The sequence below is a fragment of the Hemibagrus wyckioides genome, linkage group LG06 (assembly GCF_019097595.1).
Source record: "Hemibagrus wyckioides isolate EC202008001 linkage group LG06, SWU_Hwy_1.0, whole genome shotgun sequence".
Lineage (NCBI taxonomy): Eukaryota > Metazoa > Chordata > Actinopteri > Siluriformes > Bagridae > Hemibagrus > Hemibagrus wyckioides.
This window is the reverse complement of record NC_080715.1, coordinates 35,240,109-35,258,554: the sequence shown is the minus strand read 5'-3', so window position 1 is coordinate 35,258,554 and position 18,446 is coordinate 35,240,109. Positions and strand designations below refer to the sequence as shown.

Genomic DNA, 18,446 nt, shown 5'->3' with positions numbered 1-18,446 from the left:
GTGGAAGTAGTCTTTGAGAATATTTTTTTTTCATAATGCGCTTGTTCATAATTTTAGCACTGAAGTCATCCTCTGATGTGTCATCCTACAACACAGGGGTAGATCTGTCTCATCTAATGACTGATACTAATAACTTTGTCTCAGAACATTGATGCTTGCAGAATTCAACTATTCACAACTACACAAAGAAAGCTTAGCTATTATATGTGGAATATAACATTTCCAAAAGTACATTCATGGATAAAAATGAACAGACCATGCACCATTGCTTTCTATTTTACTGAACAGAGACCGGTACATCAAACAGTCATGCCTGAACACTGAAGGCTGAACAGGATGGTGGTGGTGCAACTCTCAGACTCAGTGAGCAAATTGCTTGGGGTTATTTTTTAGGGGTGATTTTAACTTGTCAGAGTCAAATGGCATAAGCTGTAGAACAAGTGCAGCAAAAATATATCCACAATATACACAGACATTGTTTTAAAGTTATTTCTGACAAAACTTTACTACAATATTGCACCCACTCCACTTTACCAACAACGAGACAGACCTAGTAAGCTGTGTCAGGGATTTCACAAAGATTATGCTGGAACTTTTTGGGGTAAAGCATTTCTTGTTGTGATGCTTACTCAAAATGAATAGATGTTTATCCTGTAACATTTGCAACATCATCCTTCACCACTTAATTGGTAGCTCAGTGTTTAAGATGTTGGACTACAGTGTGGAATATTCAATTTCCAGGATAAGCAATCTGCCACTGTTGGGCCCTTGAGCAAACCCCTTAACCCTCAACTACCTAGTTATAGCAATAAGACAAATGAAAGTCGCTCTGGACAAAGGTGTGTACCAAATGCCATAAGTGAGAAAGGTTACTTAATGAAGACCTTTAGCAATCTGTCAGATATGATTGCTTCAAACATCTTTTATGAGTTCTGAGTTCAAAGAATTAAGCAATAATGGCACTGTACACATCACTTCGGCTTTATACAATCCTGCATCAAAGGGATGTTCACATGGACATTTTAGACAGGAAGTGTAGACATTCTGGAAAAGGCAGTGTGTCTACTACAATGTCTACTGTGCTGTCTAGTTACTACATTACACAACAGTACACAATGTGGTTGTCAACTGCCAAACTGTTAAAAGGGAGAAAATTACAGTCTACCATAGATCTTGTTCACCAGGACCTGTGACAAAAAGGTGGAAAAGAAGTTGCACCAATAAACACCATGACAGTTTTTGCAATGGAGAATCTTCAGTCATGGTGCAAAATAGATTCCTGGTTACATCACCCCAAGTGACTGGGATACAATGTCCACGTTACACCAGACCACTAGTGATAGGAGACGGTAGTTCAGTATACAGACATCTAGAGCAGATTCTGAAGTGGAAAATAATTAAAACAATGATTAAAGGACCTTCTTTGCCTACTGAACCATCTCTGTGAGGCCCAGAGCACATGCAAAGGGTTACCTGAAATGGTGCCTGAAAGAAACTCACAAAGAACTGGTGCTAAACCAAGTTATTTGAAAGACTTTGCAAAAATACTCAGACATGTATGTTTTATTCGTTGTTTTTATTGTAAGAAAAACAAAGGAAACTCTTGTAGATACTGATACCTTTTAATTCAAAAAGATGAAATAGTTAGAGTCTGGGTAGGAATGTAGTAATGTACCGACGGTTAGCAGTATTTTTGTATACTAGCAAGACCAGCAGGCGGCGCTGTTGGTAATATCAGTTTAACTAAGCAGCTGGAAGGAATTTTGATCAGTCAGACTGCAGGCCAGTAGTGTGTTCAGTAATGCCTGGACGGCTGTAAAGATTCAAGTATTCAAGTAAATTCACATTTAGATGATTGTGTTCACAGCCAGATATTTGTGAACTTGTACACAAAAATGTACATGTGCAGATACTAAAACTTAGGTGGCTGTGTAAAGAAAATGTTTTTTGGCTTATAACAATTATGTAAACTGTTTCAGATTAATGTAATCTAATCATATATGCTAAAGACTGAATGTATACAGACTTCCAGACATCCATCCATTTTCTGAGCCTATCCCAGGGGACATCCTGGACAGGGTGCCAGTCCACTATGAATTATTAAAGATTCCAATCAGCCAGCAATGCATATCATCAGAGGAAACCACAGTACCGAAACTCCGGAAACACAGGGACAACATGCAAACTCCACACAGGCAGGGCAGGAATCAAACCCCTCAAAACCTTAAGATGTGAGGTAAACTGGCTAACCACTAAGTCACTGTGTCCATCACACCACGGCTAACATAAAACATGATAACACCAACACTTTCATAAATCATCAACAGTAAGAATGCTTGTGTGATAATATTCACCAGAACATTTTAAAGAATACTGTTCTAAAGTCTAGTCTAATTTAGTCAAATGCCAAAAACAGAGGTCAGATTTTTTCTTACTAGCATAATACTATACTTAGTAGAATATAAGGTCATTCACCATATTCATAAAACATTCATATGCACAGACTCTTAGTAGAGTAAAATATGTAATACAAAACAGTCTCTGCTTGGTGGCTCAGGTTGATAACAGGAAATCACTGCTTTAGCTGTTTCCTCTTCTAATGTCAGATACAAGAGAATGGATTCTCTCTGACACAGCCACCTATGAAAGACAAATACAAAGGTTTAATAAAAATCACTTCTGGTATTTATTTTACGTACATTAAAGACTCACTGTGTAAGACTCTGGTCCCTCCAGTTTTTTGTGATGGGCATACAAGGCCTGAATGGAGGTCTGTGCATGTATTCGACTCGCGTATGCACTGCTCAGGGGACACATGATCTGGAAATACAGCAAAGAATAGCATTCAGGTCAGACTTCTTTTTGTTTCTAACACATCATGACATGTTGGAATATTTTGGAAAGTACAAAGTGCAAATTCAGTGAAAAATTCTATTGCTTTGTCTTTGTTTTCTTTATTTCTAAATGCTTTTAGAATCTGAACATTACGGAAAAGTGACTGACAACAACAAGATTTAAGTTTGCACAACAACCAACACATCAGGCAGCCAAAACAGTAAAAACATTCATATAAACCAAAAGGTGAAAGGTGGAGATTACCTTTCCATGGGAGAAGACCTCTAATCGTAGGCTTGTCACATGGGCAGGTGTGATTGACTGGACAGCATTAACCAGTCCTAAAGGGTGACAATTCAAGGGCTGTCCCATCTTTGGGGCAGGCTCTTCTGATAGGCATATGAGATCCATTTGAGGATGACCTGTGAGTGGTGAAATCGAGATTTGAAGAGGGTAAAGAAAAGGAAGAGAAGTAACTAACAGAGATAAACAACACTATTCTAGATTAAGTCCAATTCTATTCTAAGCATTGTAAAGAACTCGCTTAATAATAATAAATGGTAAGAAATACACATTTCCCTTTTTTTCTAAAGGCTTGCTGTATTTTTAAGTATGTATTAAATATTGTAAGTGATACACTGATATAAAAAAAGGAAACAAAAAAGGAAAGATTGCAGCATTAAGGAGGGTACTGACCATCAGCGTCCAGAAGTCTGTAGATAGCCTTTTTGCCTGGCAGTGTGCTTTTCTCCGGGTCCTCACTCAGCTTCATCCTAGGCTGACCTCCAACCTCTACCAGCTAATAAGAGAAAATCGCATCTATGCATTATTCCTAAGGTTGTATCTGGATGAATTTTGTGTTAGCTCCAGTGGTTACCTTATATACACAACCCAGTGAAGGTTGACTTGTGCACGTAACAAGGTGAGTTCCGACTCCCACTACATCAATCTCATTATCCTGACAGAGTGGAAGGAAAACATTTACTGAAAGGTAGCATGATGTAAATATAGTGTAATAATTCTGCTACAAGGGAATCTCTTACTCTCTTCTTGAGCTCGGAGAGACTTTTTTCAGATACACTGTTCGTACCAACAATGATGAGCGACTCAAATGCTGGAACTGAGAAGCTATTAGGAGACAGATAAACTACTGAGTGCCAGAGGTCATTAATCAACTATAATATGTGTAAAAGATAAAACTCACTGCTTGCTGCACTGTCTGAAAACATTACACACTTCCAGAGATTGACTACAGAGATCTCCACTATCCAGTCTTACACCCAGTGGCTGATACTGCAGCTCACAGAGCGCCAGGGCAACAGCGCAGAAACAGGGCAAGCCGCTACTGCAATAAAAAAAATACACATGGACATTTCATACTATTTTTTTCCATCGCATTGCGTGTCACTCAAAAAATGCATTATACTTTAAAAAACAGGACATTGTGTTACCTTCTGACACTGTAGCTGTCTATCACAGGGAGGAAGTTGCAAGGATAAGCAATGGCATAGGAGAGGAAAGCAGCAAGCTCTCCCTCACGCACCTGCTGTAGATTAGCTCCCAGTAACTGACATACACGTCCTAACCAGTCCTTTACCAGTGGGACAAGCTCAATAGGATCACCACCTCTCAAAGGCACCAGTGTCTGTAGTGAAATTTAAAAAAATCAAAAGACGTTAAATATTGACAGCTGATTAATGTGAAAAGTTGATTAAATGCTTTAATAAATTCAGTTACAGACACAACACAAAATGACTTTTGCCTTTGTTCTTTTTATCTTTTTATATAAAGGAAGAGCTGTAAAGACAGTCTACTAAAAATTCTCTGAAAGGTGTTGAATATGGCTGAACTATTTAATTGATTTGAAATGTATAAATTTTTCATCTGAGCTTCATAGTTTTAAAGAGATCTCCTTTGAAAGTACTGGAACAGGAAAGCCATTTTTGTAGTTTTTATTATTCACAACACAAGGTTTCAAAATCTGAGATTCAAAAACTGAACTTGAGACAATAGTTCAGAATTTCTGCTTTCATTTCCTGATATTGAAATCTAGATGCATTAGACAACTTAGAACAGAAAAAGAGCTGAGTTACAGACCTGGAAACACACCACAAAAGAAGAATGCAGCAGTTTGGTGATGAGAGTGGGCTAAAGGCATGAAATTATTGCAAGTAAGGAAGATGAAACTGAAGATTAGGCATTATTTATATAAGATTTTACTTTATATGTTTTCTGTACTTTTGCTCACCTAAAAATGGCATGGTCTGCCACCAAAGGTACCATGTTCTAAGTGGTTAAACACATATAAACCCATATAGTTCTGCCACACTAGATGCTTTGTTGTATAACTTACATGAATGTGTTTGGTATATTTGTATCTATATCTATATCTATATCTAATCTATATCTTTCTTTCTTTCTTCCTTCTTCTTCTTCTTCTTCTTCTTCTATTATTTTCCCTTTTCATGTACAAAAGGGAACCATTATGTAAATTCATATGTGCTACCAATAAAAAGACTTTGGGGGAAAAAAACTCCTACAGAAATGTCAGGAAATTCTGATACATTGTCTCATATTCATATGATAACATCAAACCCAAAGGATCTTCAGATAGTATAGAGCAAAATTTTAGGCATGCGCAATAAAATACTGTCAATTAATACAATATAGAGCAGATAACAGTAATAAAATGAAAAAAAAAAAAGTAAATATTTGGTGTGACAACACTTCGGTTTTTAAAAAACAAACAAAAATACATCACTGTTCTTGGGTACAATTTATTTACAGTTCTATTTGAAAATTGTTGGGTAATTTTTACTGAGCATCTTGGAGAATCTGACACAGTTCTTCTGGGGAATTCAAATTCACTTATATTTTTCCAAACAACTTTTGTAATCTGAAATATGTTCTGGTGTAATGTGCAGGTCTGTGAATGGAGGATGCATCCTCTGGGAGAAAGAGTACTAAGGACCTGCAGCTGTGAGGGATGTTTGCTAATAGGTGTTCAGTGAGCAGAAGTGAGGATAAGAGATAGAGAGAGAGAGATAGAGAGAGAGAGATGAGAGAGAGATAAACGAATGAACTGAGCAGCACAGAACTGTATGTTTTCTCCAACAGTATTAGAGCATCAAGGCAAATTCTTTTTTTTACTATACACTGAAGACAATTCATTTTGAGAATGATGAATATGAGATATGAGCTTTCATTTCCTGATATTTACATCTAAATGTGTTAAACAACTCAGAACATGGCATGTTGTTGGCAGATCATTTAATATTTACATGAGCCTAGGTATAAAGGAACAGATAGTCTTAAAATAAATTATAGTAAACTACACATAATATCTGGTTGGATCTCTTACTTCTATTCTTTTTTGTGATGCTTATTCAGGCTTGTTTTCAGTCATTTGTTGTTTGGTTTTGTGGTTTCTCATTCCAGTCATCTATTCAGTTGATGAAATGCTGCTTAGTTGGGTGATGGTATACTGGTTGATTTAGTCAGTCTAAAACCTTCTACTTTTTTTTTTTTTTTACCTCTGATAAAGTTTTGCATTATGGAATACAAAATGTGTTGGGTCTACCACCATGAGTTACATCATCAACAAAGTTTAGTGAACCATCTTGTTTCAAGAACCAAGAACCATCTCTGCATTTCTTTGTGATTTCCAAATCTGGACTTCAGATTCATGCTTTGAGTTGTTATGTATTAAGGCCTCTATATTTCTGCTCTCATAGTCTTCTTCAAACAGTGGATTGTGATACCTTCACTTCTAACTGTGGTTTTACTTCTTCAAAGCTGTTTCTGTCATCAACTGCTGAACTGCATGGTACTGGACCTTTTCCAATCTATTTGGTTTACACTTCCTTTTGGGTTATTCGGTCCCAACGGTATGTTCCAGTGCCTTATGGATCTTATAGGGATGTGGTAGCTTTAGTGGTTAAGTGTAACGTCCCGTCAGACGTAGGGGTATTAGAAACCATACGCGGATGATGTAAAGGGCCAAAGGCTAAGATCTTGGTCCAGGTCACGGAAAAGATAGAGTCGAAAACCAGAAAGCAATGAAGAGAGAGTCAAAACCAAAACGCTAGTCCAAGAAACAAAGTCAGAAGAAAATGAGCAAGGTCATACACGAGGAAACGAGACTATAGATAAATCAAGGCTTGGCAGGTAACACAAAGGAAACAATGCTTCGCAATGAAACTAGGATAGCATGCGGTTTATATAGGTCATAGAACCGGAAGTGAACAGAAACAGTTAATATTCGGGCGACGGCTCCCTCTGGCGTTCAGGCCTCGTGACAGAACCCCCCCGTCTAAGAACACCTCCAGGTGTTCGGCATCGAGGGCGTCCCCTCGGGCGAGGGGCGGGTCTGTGGGGAAAGTTCAGGTGGAATTCGTCTATCAGAGCGGGGTCCAGGATATCGTTTGCATTGACCCAGCATCGCTCCTCCGGGCCATATCTCTCCCAGTCCACCAAGTATTGGAGGCGGCGGCCCTGACGACGCGAGTTAAGAATGGTGTGGACCCGATAGGCGCGGGAACCGTCAATGTCCAGGGGAGGGGGTGGCTCATGGGCAGAGGGGTCCGCGGTCTGTGGCTCGTGATAGGGCTTGAGCAGGGATACATGAAAGGTGGGTGCGAGGCGGTGGGAGGCAGGCAGCTCTAGGCGAAACAAGACGGGATTAACCTGGCGGATGATCTTGATGGGGCCGATGAACCTGGGGCTGAGCTTACGACATGGCAGCTTGAGTTTCAGGTTGCGCGTGGATGCGTGCGCCAAACCCTTTGACCCACTTGGTAGGTAGGGTGGGGTTGGCGTCGGCGGTTGGCTTGCATCGCCTGTCTACGTATAGCCCGATGAAGGCGAACATGGGCTCGTTCCCAGATCTCCTGGCTTCACCTGGACCATTCGTCCACCGCGGGGACATCTGAGGGCTCCCCGGACCACGGGAACAGGGGTGGTTGATAGCCAAAAACACATTGGAAGGGTGTCAGCCCCGTAGAGGAATGGGTGAGGGAGTTCTGAGCGTATTCGGCCCATGGGAGGAATTCACTCCATCGATGCTGTTCCTTGCTGCAGTAAGCCCTCAAGAACCTTCCTAGTTCTTGGTTCAGACGTTCGGCCTGCCCGTTAGATTGGGGGTGGTATCCTGAGCTCAGACTGACCTTGATTCTCAGTTGCTTGCAGAACTCCTGCCAGACCCTGGAGGTAAACTGTGGCCCCCGATCCGATACAATGTCCTCGGGGAGCCCAAAATTCCGGAAGATGTTGTGGAAAATGGCTACGGCGGTCTCCATGGAAGTAGGTAATCCCTTCATGGGAACTAATTTGCATGCCTTGGAAAATCGGTCAATGATAACCATGACGGTTGTGAAGCCCTGTGAGTCGGGGAGGTCAGTGAGAAAGTCAATAGAAATGTGAGACCAGGGACGGCGTGGGACGGGTAGGGGCTCCAACAGGCCTTCAGGCAGATGGTGATCGGTTCGGGACTGGGCACAGATGGAGCATGAGCGTACAAACCTTTCTACATCCTGGTGAAGAGAAGGCCACCAAAAGGTGTGACGCAGCAATTGGGCCGTACGATGGATGCCAGGGTGGCCGGAGCTGGGGCATTCATGTGTCCACCTGATCAGTCTTAGGTACATGGTGGGAACATAACGTTTGGAGGGGGGACAATTTGGGGGAGGAGCCTCGGAGATGTAAGCCCTTTCAATTTCTCCTATGAAATCCCAACGAATGGGGGCTACTAAAACGGATGGTGGGAGTATACTACTGGGGTGTGAGGGTGATTCGCTGACCTCATGGATTCTGGAGAGAGCGTCAGCGTTCCCGTTCTTTGTGCCGGGACGATAGGTGACCGTGAACTTGAACCGTGAGAAAAATAAGGCCCACCTAGCTTGGCGTGGGTTGAGGCGCTTAGCTTCATGGAGGTACGCCAGGTTACAGTGATCTGTGAGTATGAGGAACGGGTGAGCTGCCCCCTCCAACCAATGTCTCCATTCCTCGAGGGCAACCTTCATAGCTAGAAGTTCCTTATTGCCCACGTCGTAATTCAATTCCGCCGGTGTTAGTTTCCGAGAGTAGAAGGCACAGGGATGTAGTTTGCCGGACTCTGGTTGGCGTTGAGAAAGTACTGCTCCCACCCCGCTGTTCGAGGCGTCCACTTCTACTGTAAAAGGTAAGTCGGGTCGTGGATGTCGGAGTATAGGGGCGGAGGAGAAGCTGTGCTTAAGCTTATCGAAGGCTGTTCGGGCTTGATCAGTCCATTTTAGTTTCTGTGGTTTCCCCTTTAATAACGAGGTTAGGGGACTGGCTATGGTGCTATAGTTCCGGATGAAACGGCGATAAAAGTTAGCAAACCACAGGAATCGTTGGAGGCCTTTAATATTGGTGGGCTCAGGCCAGGACATGATCGCGGACACTTTTGACTGGTCCATCTCCACCCCTGTTTGAGAAATCACGTAACCAAGAAACGTGATGGAGGAACGGTGGAACTCACACTTCTCCAACTTCACGAAGAGGTTATGGCTTGCCAGGCGGTGGAGGACTGCTCGAACGTGGGAAACATGTCGTTTCAAGTCTGATGAGTAGATCAAAATGTCGTTAATGTAGGCTATTACATGGCTGTAGAGCATGTCCCTGAATATCTCATTTATCATGGATTGAAACACCGCCGGGGCGTTAGTGAGCCTGTAAGGCATGACTAGGTACTCGTAGTGTCCATTAGTGGTGTGGAAAGCAGTCTTCCATTCGTCTCCTTCTCTTATCCTGATCAGGTTGTAGGCACTGCGTAGGTCGAGTTTGGTGAGCACCTTGGCCCCTTGTAGTTGTTCAAGGGCGGTTGGAACTAAGGGGAGAGGATAAGGGTAGGGCACGATGATAGCGTTCAAACCGCGATAGTCAATGCATGGGCGTAGCCCTCCATCCTTCTTTTCCACAAAGAAGAAACCCACCGCCGCCGGAGATGTAGAGGGCCGTATATAACCCGCTGCAAGGGCTTCTTCGATGTAGTCCTCCATAGCTTTCTTTTCTGGGATGGAGAGAGGGTAAACTCGGTTCTTAGGAGGGACGGCATTGGGGAGGAGTTCAATGGTGCAGTCCCATGGTCTGTGTGGTGGGAGCCTGGCTGCTTTTTCCTTACTAAACACTTCACGTAGTTCGTAGTATTCAGGAGGGAGCAAAGTGGGGCTGGACGAAGCAGGGCTTTCAATGGAAGTAGCGAGGCATGGACGTGGAGTGCGGTTCAAAAAGCAGTTCTTAATGCAGAAAGGGGCCCACTTTCTGAGGTCACCGTCCTTCCAGGAGATGTCTGGGTCGTGAAGCTGTAGCCATGGAAGGCCCAGCACTATGGGGTTGGACGGGGAGGAGATGACAAAGAACGATAAACGCTCATGATGGAATAATCCAAGTTGGAGGTCGATAGGTTGGGTTTGCCGAGAAATGAGGCCCCCTCCGATGGGCTGATCATCGATGGCAGTCACTCTGAGCGGGGGAATGCATGGGACTGTGGGGATGTGTAGATCGCGCACCAGCATCTCGTCCATGAGATTGACCGCCGAGCCCGAGTCAATTAGTGCTGTGACAAAAAACTGAGAATGAGCAAGGAGAAGATATGCCAGAAGAGAAACTTTGGATAAGTGAACTATGTTTTCTACCTGTGGCGTAGATGATTTTTCAGGACATCGGAGCACTCTATGACCGGGTTTTCCACAGTAGAAGCAGAGGTTGAGTTTAATACGCCATTCACGCTTCTCCGCTGTGACTCGTGCCCTTCCCAGCTGCATGGGTTCAGAATAATTCTCTGTGTGCGGTCGCTCCTCCATTTTATAACGCGGCAGGGGGCGTGAGGTGGCGGCTGTAGGGCGGTGCTGGCGACGCAGGTTATCCAGACGGATGGCAGTGGAAATATATTGGGACAACGTGACGTTCGTGTCGCGGCATGCCATTTCTGCTTGTAACTCCGGGTTGAGCCCCTCGCAGAAGACCGCCATGAGTGCAGTGTCATTCCATCCCGACTGCGCTGCCAACGTGCGGAATTTTATAGCATAATCCGCGGCGGCATCCCTCCCCTGGCGTAATTCCAGCAGCTGAATGGAAACATCCTTGCCGCCCGCTGGGTATTAGAACACTTCCCTTATTAAATTAGCGAAATAATCCGCGGATGATTTAACTTGGGGGTCAGAATCCCAAACTGCTGCTGCCCAATCTAGCGCTTTACCGGTTAGTAAGGATAGTAAGGATAGTAAGGATCAGAAGAACGCGCACCTGGTTCTTTCGTCGCAGTAAGCCTCAGGTTGGTGAGCGAAATAGTTATCACACTGACGAAGAAAACCTCGGCAACGATCAGCGGATCCGTCAAACTTCTCAGGAAGGGCAAAACGAGGAAGTTCGCGGCGGGTGTCATGCGCTGGCACGGCGGCTGCTGCCTGATCCAGTGGCTGCTGCTGGAGCTGGTGGTTAGCTGCCCTCAGCGCGTCGACCTCCGCCTGGTAAGCTTGAATAAGGACGCGCTGCCGCCACAGTGCCGCTTGCATATCCGCTGGACTCATCTCTGGCGAAGCATTCTGTAACGTCCCGTCAGACGTAGGGGTATTAGAATCCATACGCGGATGATGTAAAGGGCCAAAGGCTAAGATCTTGGTCGAGGTCACGGAAAAGATAGAATCGAAAACCAGAAAGCAATGAAGAGAGAGTCAAAACCAAAACGCTAGTCCAAGAAACGAAGTCAGAAGAAAACGAGCAAGGTCAAAATGAGCGAGGAAACGAGACTATAGATAAATCAAGGCTTGGCAGGTAACACAAAGGAAACAATGCTTCGCAATGAAACTAGGATAGCGTGCGGTTTATATAGGTCATAGAAGTGAACAGAAACAGTTAATATTCGGGCGACGGCTCCCTCTGGCGTTCAGGCCTCGTGACATTAAGGTGTTGGACTCCTGATTAGAAGGTTGTGAGTTTGAATCCCAGGTCCACCAATCTGCCACTGTTGGCCCTTGCTCAGTTGTATAATACAAGATGAAATGTAAGTTGCTCTGGATAAGGGCGTCTGCTAGAATGCCAGAAATGTAAATGTTATGGATTGAATCCTAGAGGCAGTGGGGGTATGTAGAGTTGGGGGTGTGTTCTAGAGTTAGAGTCGAAGTGGAAATGGGGATTTTTTGGCTAAATGGTGTTTTTGTTTCAGTGAGCAGCAGTGAGGATATGTTGCTATAAGCCTCAGAGCGTGGCGTTAAATTTGAAAATAACGATCACCTTTTATAAGTTACCCCAAGCCTGCCTCCGATTTCCTTATTGCCTATAGACCATGAGGGAGCATCACACATGTAACAAAACTTGCCTAAAGCTTTTGCATAGTGTGGTAATTTTTAAATTACCATGGGGGGCTTAAAAAATTTATGAACCACCACTTTAAAGCTATTTACTCAAGCTGTTGCTGTTCTTAACTTGGTCACAAAATCAGCTTCTTTTATGTTAATGTTCCAATGTTCCATTTTTATGACGTACCTTTGGACACACCTCCTCAAGAGAGGAGAATGATGTGACATACGAATGTGCGATGGTGCCTGCCACTGGTATTCCAAAGAGACGTCCAGCCAGAGCATTACTTGTTAAATCAAAACCTAAGGCCAGAAAAAAAGGAAACTGCATTTGCTTCCACAATCACATACAGTAATACATTTTATGCAATAGTAGACTATAGTGTAAGTTTTTTGGACACCTGACCATCATACCCATATATATGGTTCTTTCTCGAAAATGTTGCCCTAAATTTAAATGAACACAATTGTATAGAAGGTCTGTGTAGCGTTAAGATTTACCTTCACTAGAACTAATCAGCCCAAACCAGTTCCAGCATGACAATGCCCCTGTGTACCATGTGAGGTCCATGAAGACATGATGTGCCAATGTTTATGTGAAACACAAATATCAATAATGCTCTTGTGGCTCAATAGCCAAAAAGTAAGTACCTAATAAAATAACTATGTTCCAAGATCTAGTGAAAATCCTTCCCAAAGAATTCCCAGGAGGCTGTTATGGCAGCAAAGGGAATTTAGAAGAGGTGGAATTGAATATTCAACAAGCACAGATGGGCATGGTGGTCAGGTATTCACATGCAGTGTGAATGCAGTTTTGGACATGCAGTGTAATTTGCCTTAATAATAATGCTGTTTCTAGCAATTTCTTGTTTCTCATTGTAGGGAATAATTTCTCTGACAATAACAGGACACATTTAAAGTGGTGAGCGATTTTATGGCTTTATGGCAATTAATGAAAGGCAAATTAAAATACACTCACTGATCAATTTAAAAGGAACATCTTGTTCATTTCTACAAATATCTAATCAGGCAATGTATAAAGTCATTTAGGTACTGGACAAAAGTTAATCTCACATCAAACATCTTCTGGATGATTTCACACACAATTCTCTTCATATTACACAGAATGCAAAAAAATCCAATCAGCCATTACAGCCAAGAATCTGAGAAACTATCATAGGTACTGACTTACTGAAACTCACTGACTTACTGAAGACTGGAAAATGATCTGGTGATTTTTTCTAATGTTCAACTATCCAGTTTGGTTGAGCATATAGCTGTGATAGCTTCAGATTCCTGTGGCTGAGAGGAGAGGAACCCAGTGTAGTCTTATACTGTTGCAGTCTATCCCAGCAATCTATGTTTTCTACATGCTGAGATGTCTTTCTGCTCAGTAAATTTATAAAAAGTGATTATTTATTTACTATTAGAATTATCTTCCTGGCAGCTTGAACCAATCTGGCCTTTTTCCTCTGCCCTCTGATAACAAGGCTCAGAACTGTTTTTAGTTTTTTGCACCATTCTGTATAAACTCTACAGACTGTTGTGTGTGAAATTCCCAGCAGTGCAGCACTTTCTGAAATACTCAAACTATTTTCACATTTTTCTGGATTTCACTTGCCTCACAACTGGCTGATTAGATAACTCCATGAATGAGTCGGTGTACAGGTGTTCCTAATAAACTGGATGGTGAGTGTAAATTATACAGAGAACGCATGTCTTTCATTTTAAATTCACTAAACTTGTGACACTACAGCTCATTATTTATTCATTCATTCATTCTTTTTAAAGTATATTATATAGTAATTAGTAACTCTGAGTGTAGTATATTGTATGTATTCCTGTGTATATACCTCCAATATATGTGTAGCGAGAAGCAGTCAGGCCTCCATCAGGACCCTGAGCTCTCCTCAGACCCATCTCCATAAGTCGCAGCTTGGGTCCTGCAGCTAGACGAAAGCGTGCAGCATTTGTGCAAACCAGACTGAGAGAAAACAAAAGGTATGTAGTCAAAAACAATCTGATTACCACAAAATGTGCACAATAATAAACACTTGCCTGCTTCATCATTTAAGTGTAAGTTTTCTTATTATTTGTGAATAATATGAATGAATTCAAGATAAAAAATGTATGTTAATATTTTAATTGTTACATTAGCATTTAACTGTTAATAATGTTTATAAAAATAGAGTTTACTTTAATACTTTAAACTCTAATAAGTTTAAAAATTAGTTGCATGAGTTTTATGTTTAAATCTTAAAATTGACTTGCATTTTGGAACATTTAACACGTAAAGCATTTCGGGCATCAGTTAAAATATAATAAAAAATAGTTTCTTTTAGCAACTAAACAACAATTATCATCATCATCATCATCATCATCATCATAACAACAACAACAAAAACACCTGGCATAGTTGACCAAACAGAGAAGACTGGTTTCCAGCAGCTGAACAACAGCCAGTGGGCCAGACACCTCCAAGAGTGGAACCTACGTAATAACACATAAAAGATCACCATTACTTTCTCACTGATCTACCAAAAGAAGTATGGGTGACGAGTGTGAGGGTGTGTGGGTATGGTGGGTGACGAGTGTGAGGGTGTGTGGGTATGGTGGGTGACGAGTGTGAGGGTGTGTGGGTATGGTGGGTGACGAGTGTGAGGGTGTGTGGGTGATAAGTGTGAAGGTGTGTGGGTATGGTGGGTGACGAGTGTGAGGGTGTGTGGGTATGGTGGGTGACGAGTGTGAGGGTGTGTGGGTGATAAGTGTGAAGGTGTGTGGGTATGGTGGGTGATGAGTGTGAGGGTGTGTGCGTTTGATGGGTGATGAGGGTGAGGGTGTGTGGGTGATGAGTGTAAAAGTGAGTGAGTTTGGTGCATGATGAGTGTGAGGGTGTGATGGGTGATGAGTGTGAAGGGGTGTGGGTTTGGTGGGTGATGAGTGTGAGGGTGTGTGGGTTTGATGGGTGTGAGGGTGTGTGGGTTTGATGAGCATGATGATTGTGAGGGTGTGTGGGTTTGATGGGTGATGAGTGTGAGGGTGTGTGGGTTTGATGAGCATGATGATTGTGAGGGTGTGTGGGTTTGATGAGTGTGTGGGTTTGATGAGTATGATGCATGTGAGGGTGTGTGGGTTTGATGAGTGTGAGGGTGTGTGGGTTTGATGAGCATGATTGTGAGGGTGTGTGGGTTTGATGAGTATGATGCATGTGAGGGTGTGTGGGTTTGATGAGTGTGATGAGTGTGAGGGTGTGTGGGTGATGAGTGTGAAGGTGTGTGGGTTTGATGGGTGATAAGTGTGAGGGTGTGTGGGTTTGGTGGTGGGGTGGGTTTGGTGGGTGCTCCAACCACATCATCAAGTTCGCCGATGACACGACCGTGGTGGGTCTCATCAGCAAGAACGACGAGTCAGCATACAGAGAGGAGGTGCAACATCTAACAGCCTGGTGCAGACCCAACAACCTCTCCCTGAATGTCTACAAGACCAAAAAGATGGTTGCTGGAGGAGACTTCAGGAGAGCACAGAGTGACCATTCTCCGCTGTTCATCGACGGATCCTCGGTAGAGATCGTCAAGAGCACCAAATTCCTTGGTGTCCATCTGGCGGAGAACTTCACCTGGTCACTCAACACCAGCTCCATCACCAAGAAAGCCCAGCAGTGCCTCTACTTCCTGAGGAGGCTGAGGAAGGCCCATCTCCCTTCCCCCATCCTGACTGTGTTCTACAGAGGGACCATGGAGAGCATCCTGAGCAGCTGCATCACTGCCTGGTTTGGGAACTGCACCGTCTCGGATCGCAAGACCCTTCAGCGGATAGTGAGGACAGCTGAAAAGATCATCGGAGTCTCTCTCCCCTCTATCACGGACATTTACACCGCACGCTGCATCCGCAAAGCTAACAGCATTGTGGCTGACCCCACACACCCCTCACACACACTCTTCACCCTCCTGCCATCTGGAAAGAGGTACCGGAGCATTCGGGCCCTCACAACCAGACTGTGTAACAGTTTCTTTCCTCAAGCCATCAGGCTCCTCAACAACCAGGACTGAACTGTTCTACACTCTCACACACACACACACACACACACACACTCTCACTCAGAACTGAACTGTATACAACTCTCTGTCTCTCTCACACACATATACACACACGCTCTTTCTCTTGACTGTGTGGACGCACACTCACGCACACACAATTTATATTGTTCATTACTTATTGCACTACCTCTACCTGTCATCCGCTGCTATAGTTATATTTATGTTTATTTCTATTTGTACTACCTCAACCACTGCTGTTGTACTTTTGCACAATATTTTTTTTTACATCATTTCATTTTATCTTATTTTATTTCACTTACACTCCATTACACATGTTCTTTTCTTTCTTTTTCGACGTTAAGTGTCCTGTGTTCTTTTTGTGTTGTCTTTCTTGTATTTATTGTCTTTTGCACTGTCTTGTCTATGCTCTGTTTGCACCTAGCTGCACACTGTGCACTTGGGCTACGTGGCTAAGACAAACTTCTGTCCTAGTTCTTTGGTGTTGTTTTGTGTTGAACTCTTTGTTGTTGTATGTTTATGTAGCACCTGGTCCTGAAGAAACGTTGTTTCATTTCACTATGTACTGCGTCAGCTATATGTGGTTGAAATGACAATAAAGCTTCTTGAATCTTGGAAGGGTGTGTGGGTGAGGAGTGTGAAGGTGTGTGGGTTTGATGGGTGATGAGAGTGAGGGTGTGTGGGTGATGAGTGTAAAAGTGTGTGAGTTTGGTGTGTGATGAGTGTGAGGGTGTGATGGGTGAAGAGTCTGAGGGTTTGTAGGTTTGGTAGGTGATGAGCGTGAGGGTGTGTGGGTTTAATGGATGATGAGCGTGAGGGTGTGTGGGTTTGATGAGTGTGATGAGTGTGAGGGTGTGTGGGTTTGATGAGTGTGAGGGTGTGTGGGCTTGATGAGTATGATGCATGTGAGGGTGTGTGGGTTTGATGGGTGATGAGTGTGAGGGTGTGTGGGTTTGATGAGCATGATGATTGTGAGGGTGTGTGGGTTTGATGAGTGTGAGGGTGTGAGGGTTTGATGAGTATGATGAGTGTGAGGATGTGTGGGTTTGATGAGTGTGAGGGTGTGTGGGTTTGATGAGTATGATGAGTGTGAGGGTGTGTGGGTTTGATGAGTGTGAGGGTGTGTGGGTTTGATGAGTACGATGAGCGTGAGGGTGTGTGGGTTTGATGGGTGATGAGTTTTGCACATACCCGGGCAAAAACGACAGCGCCCTCGGCTACTGCACTGACGGACACGGCGGAGGAGTCTAACCCTTTCAGGTAGGTGAAGAAATCAGGGTGTGTGTTTGAGGGTAAGACAGTGCGCAAGTACTCCACATCTGTATAACACACAAAAAACATTAACACACATGAAACGGTCAACTTTTAAAACATATCTATGCATAACACTGCAGTATATTTGCATGATTCTGAATAGACAATACTTCTGTAATTACTAAATACTGACTCATAAAGTACTGAATTTAATAATATAAATACGACAGATTACAAGACAATGTTTAATCCTAAAATGTCTTTACAGGAGAACATTTGCCTAAGGATGAAAATTTCTGTTCTTTGACTGTATTTTTTCTCTGTGAGAAATTAAGTTGGTTGGATATTTTTGATCCTTGACTTGTTGCTCTGATATTAACAAACCCAATGAATGTACTTCGTTTCACGACGGAGACTGAAGGTCACATATTCATTCAGACGTTGGAACGAACACACACACTTGGTTCTTGGCTTTAGTAGCATAAAAAAGCGCTCATGTTGCTGGTGTTTGAGAGTTGACTACAGTCAGGGTGAGTAAACGGGTTTGTAAAGCCGTCTATTGCGCAACATTAACATAAAAGTCTTTTTTAAAGCATTGGGAGATTTTATCTTTCGCAGCACAAACACAAATAAAATGCGACAGCACTAACCTTCATCTGTGAACCGGAAGTCGCGCAGAAATAGCAAACAGTCGCTCAGTCCTGCAAAAAGTGAGAATCCGCCGCTGAACGGATTGTCCCGGAAAAAGAGCTCGAACACGGCGTGTTCATTGTGCCTGTCAGCTCGCCAGTAGGCATATGCCATAGTGAACTGGTACAAGTCCGTGAGCAGTGGCGGCACTCTGTGGCACACAGAGGGCTGCGGGGTGGCACATGTATCACTGGCCACTGTCGCCATGTTCGCTTGACGAAGTCCTCACTGACTCCAGAGCAGAAACTTATTCCACGCCTACGGCCGGAAACGTACTCCAGGCGAGCGCGAGAAC

General features: G+C 43.3%; 1 protein-coding gene across 1 annotated transcript; it reads right to left on the bottom strand.

Moving 5' to 3' along the window:
- Positions 1–1,582: 1,582 nt before the first annotated feature.
- naprt (nicotinate phosphoribosyltransferase) lies at positions 1,583–18,446 on the bottom strand. Its single transcript, XM_058393613.1, has 13 exons — positions 18,112–18,446; positions 17,399–17,526; positions 14,560–14,642; positions 14,006–14,136; positions 12,340–12,455; positions 4,287–4,480; positions 4,040–4,180; positions 3,879–3,963; positions 3,713–3,793; positions 3,532–3,634; positions 3,100–3,257; positions 2,713–2,820; positions 1,583–2,640 (listed from the first exon to the last, which is right to left on the bottom strand). Exons 1-13 carry the CDS (start codon positions 18,356–18,358, stop codon positions 2,581–2,583), a joined length of 1,635 nt encoding a protein of 544 aa, XP_058249596.1. The 5' UTR covers positions 18,359–18,446; the 3' UTR covers positions 1,583–2,580.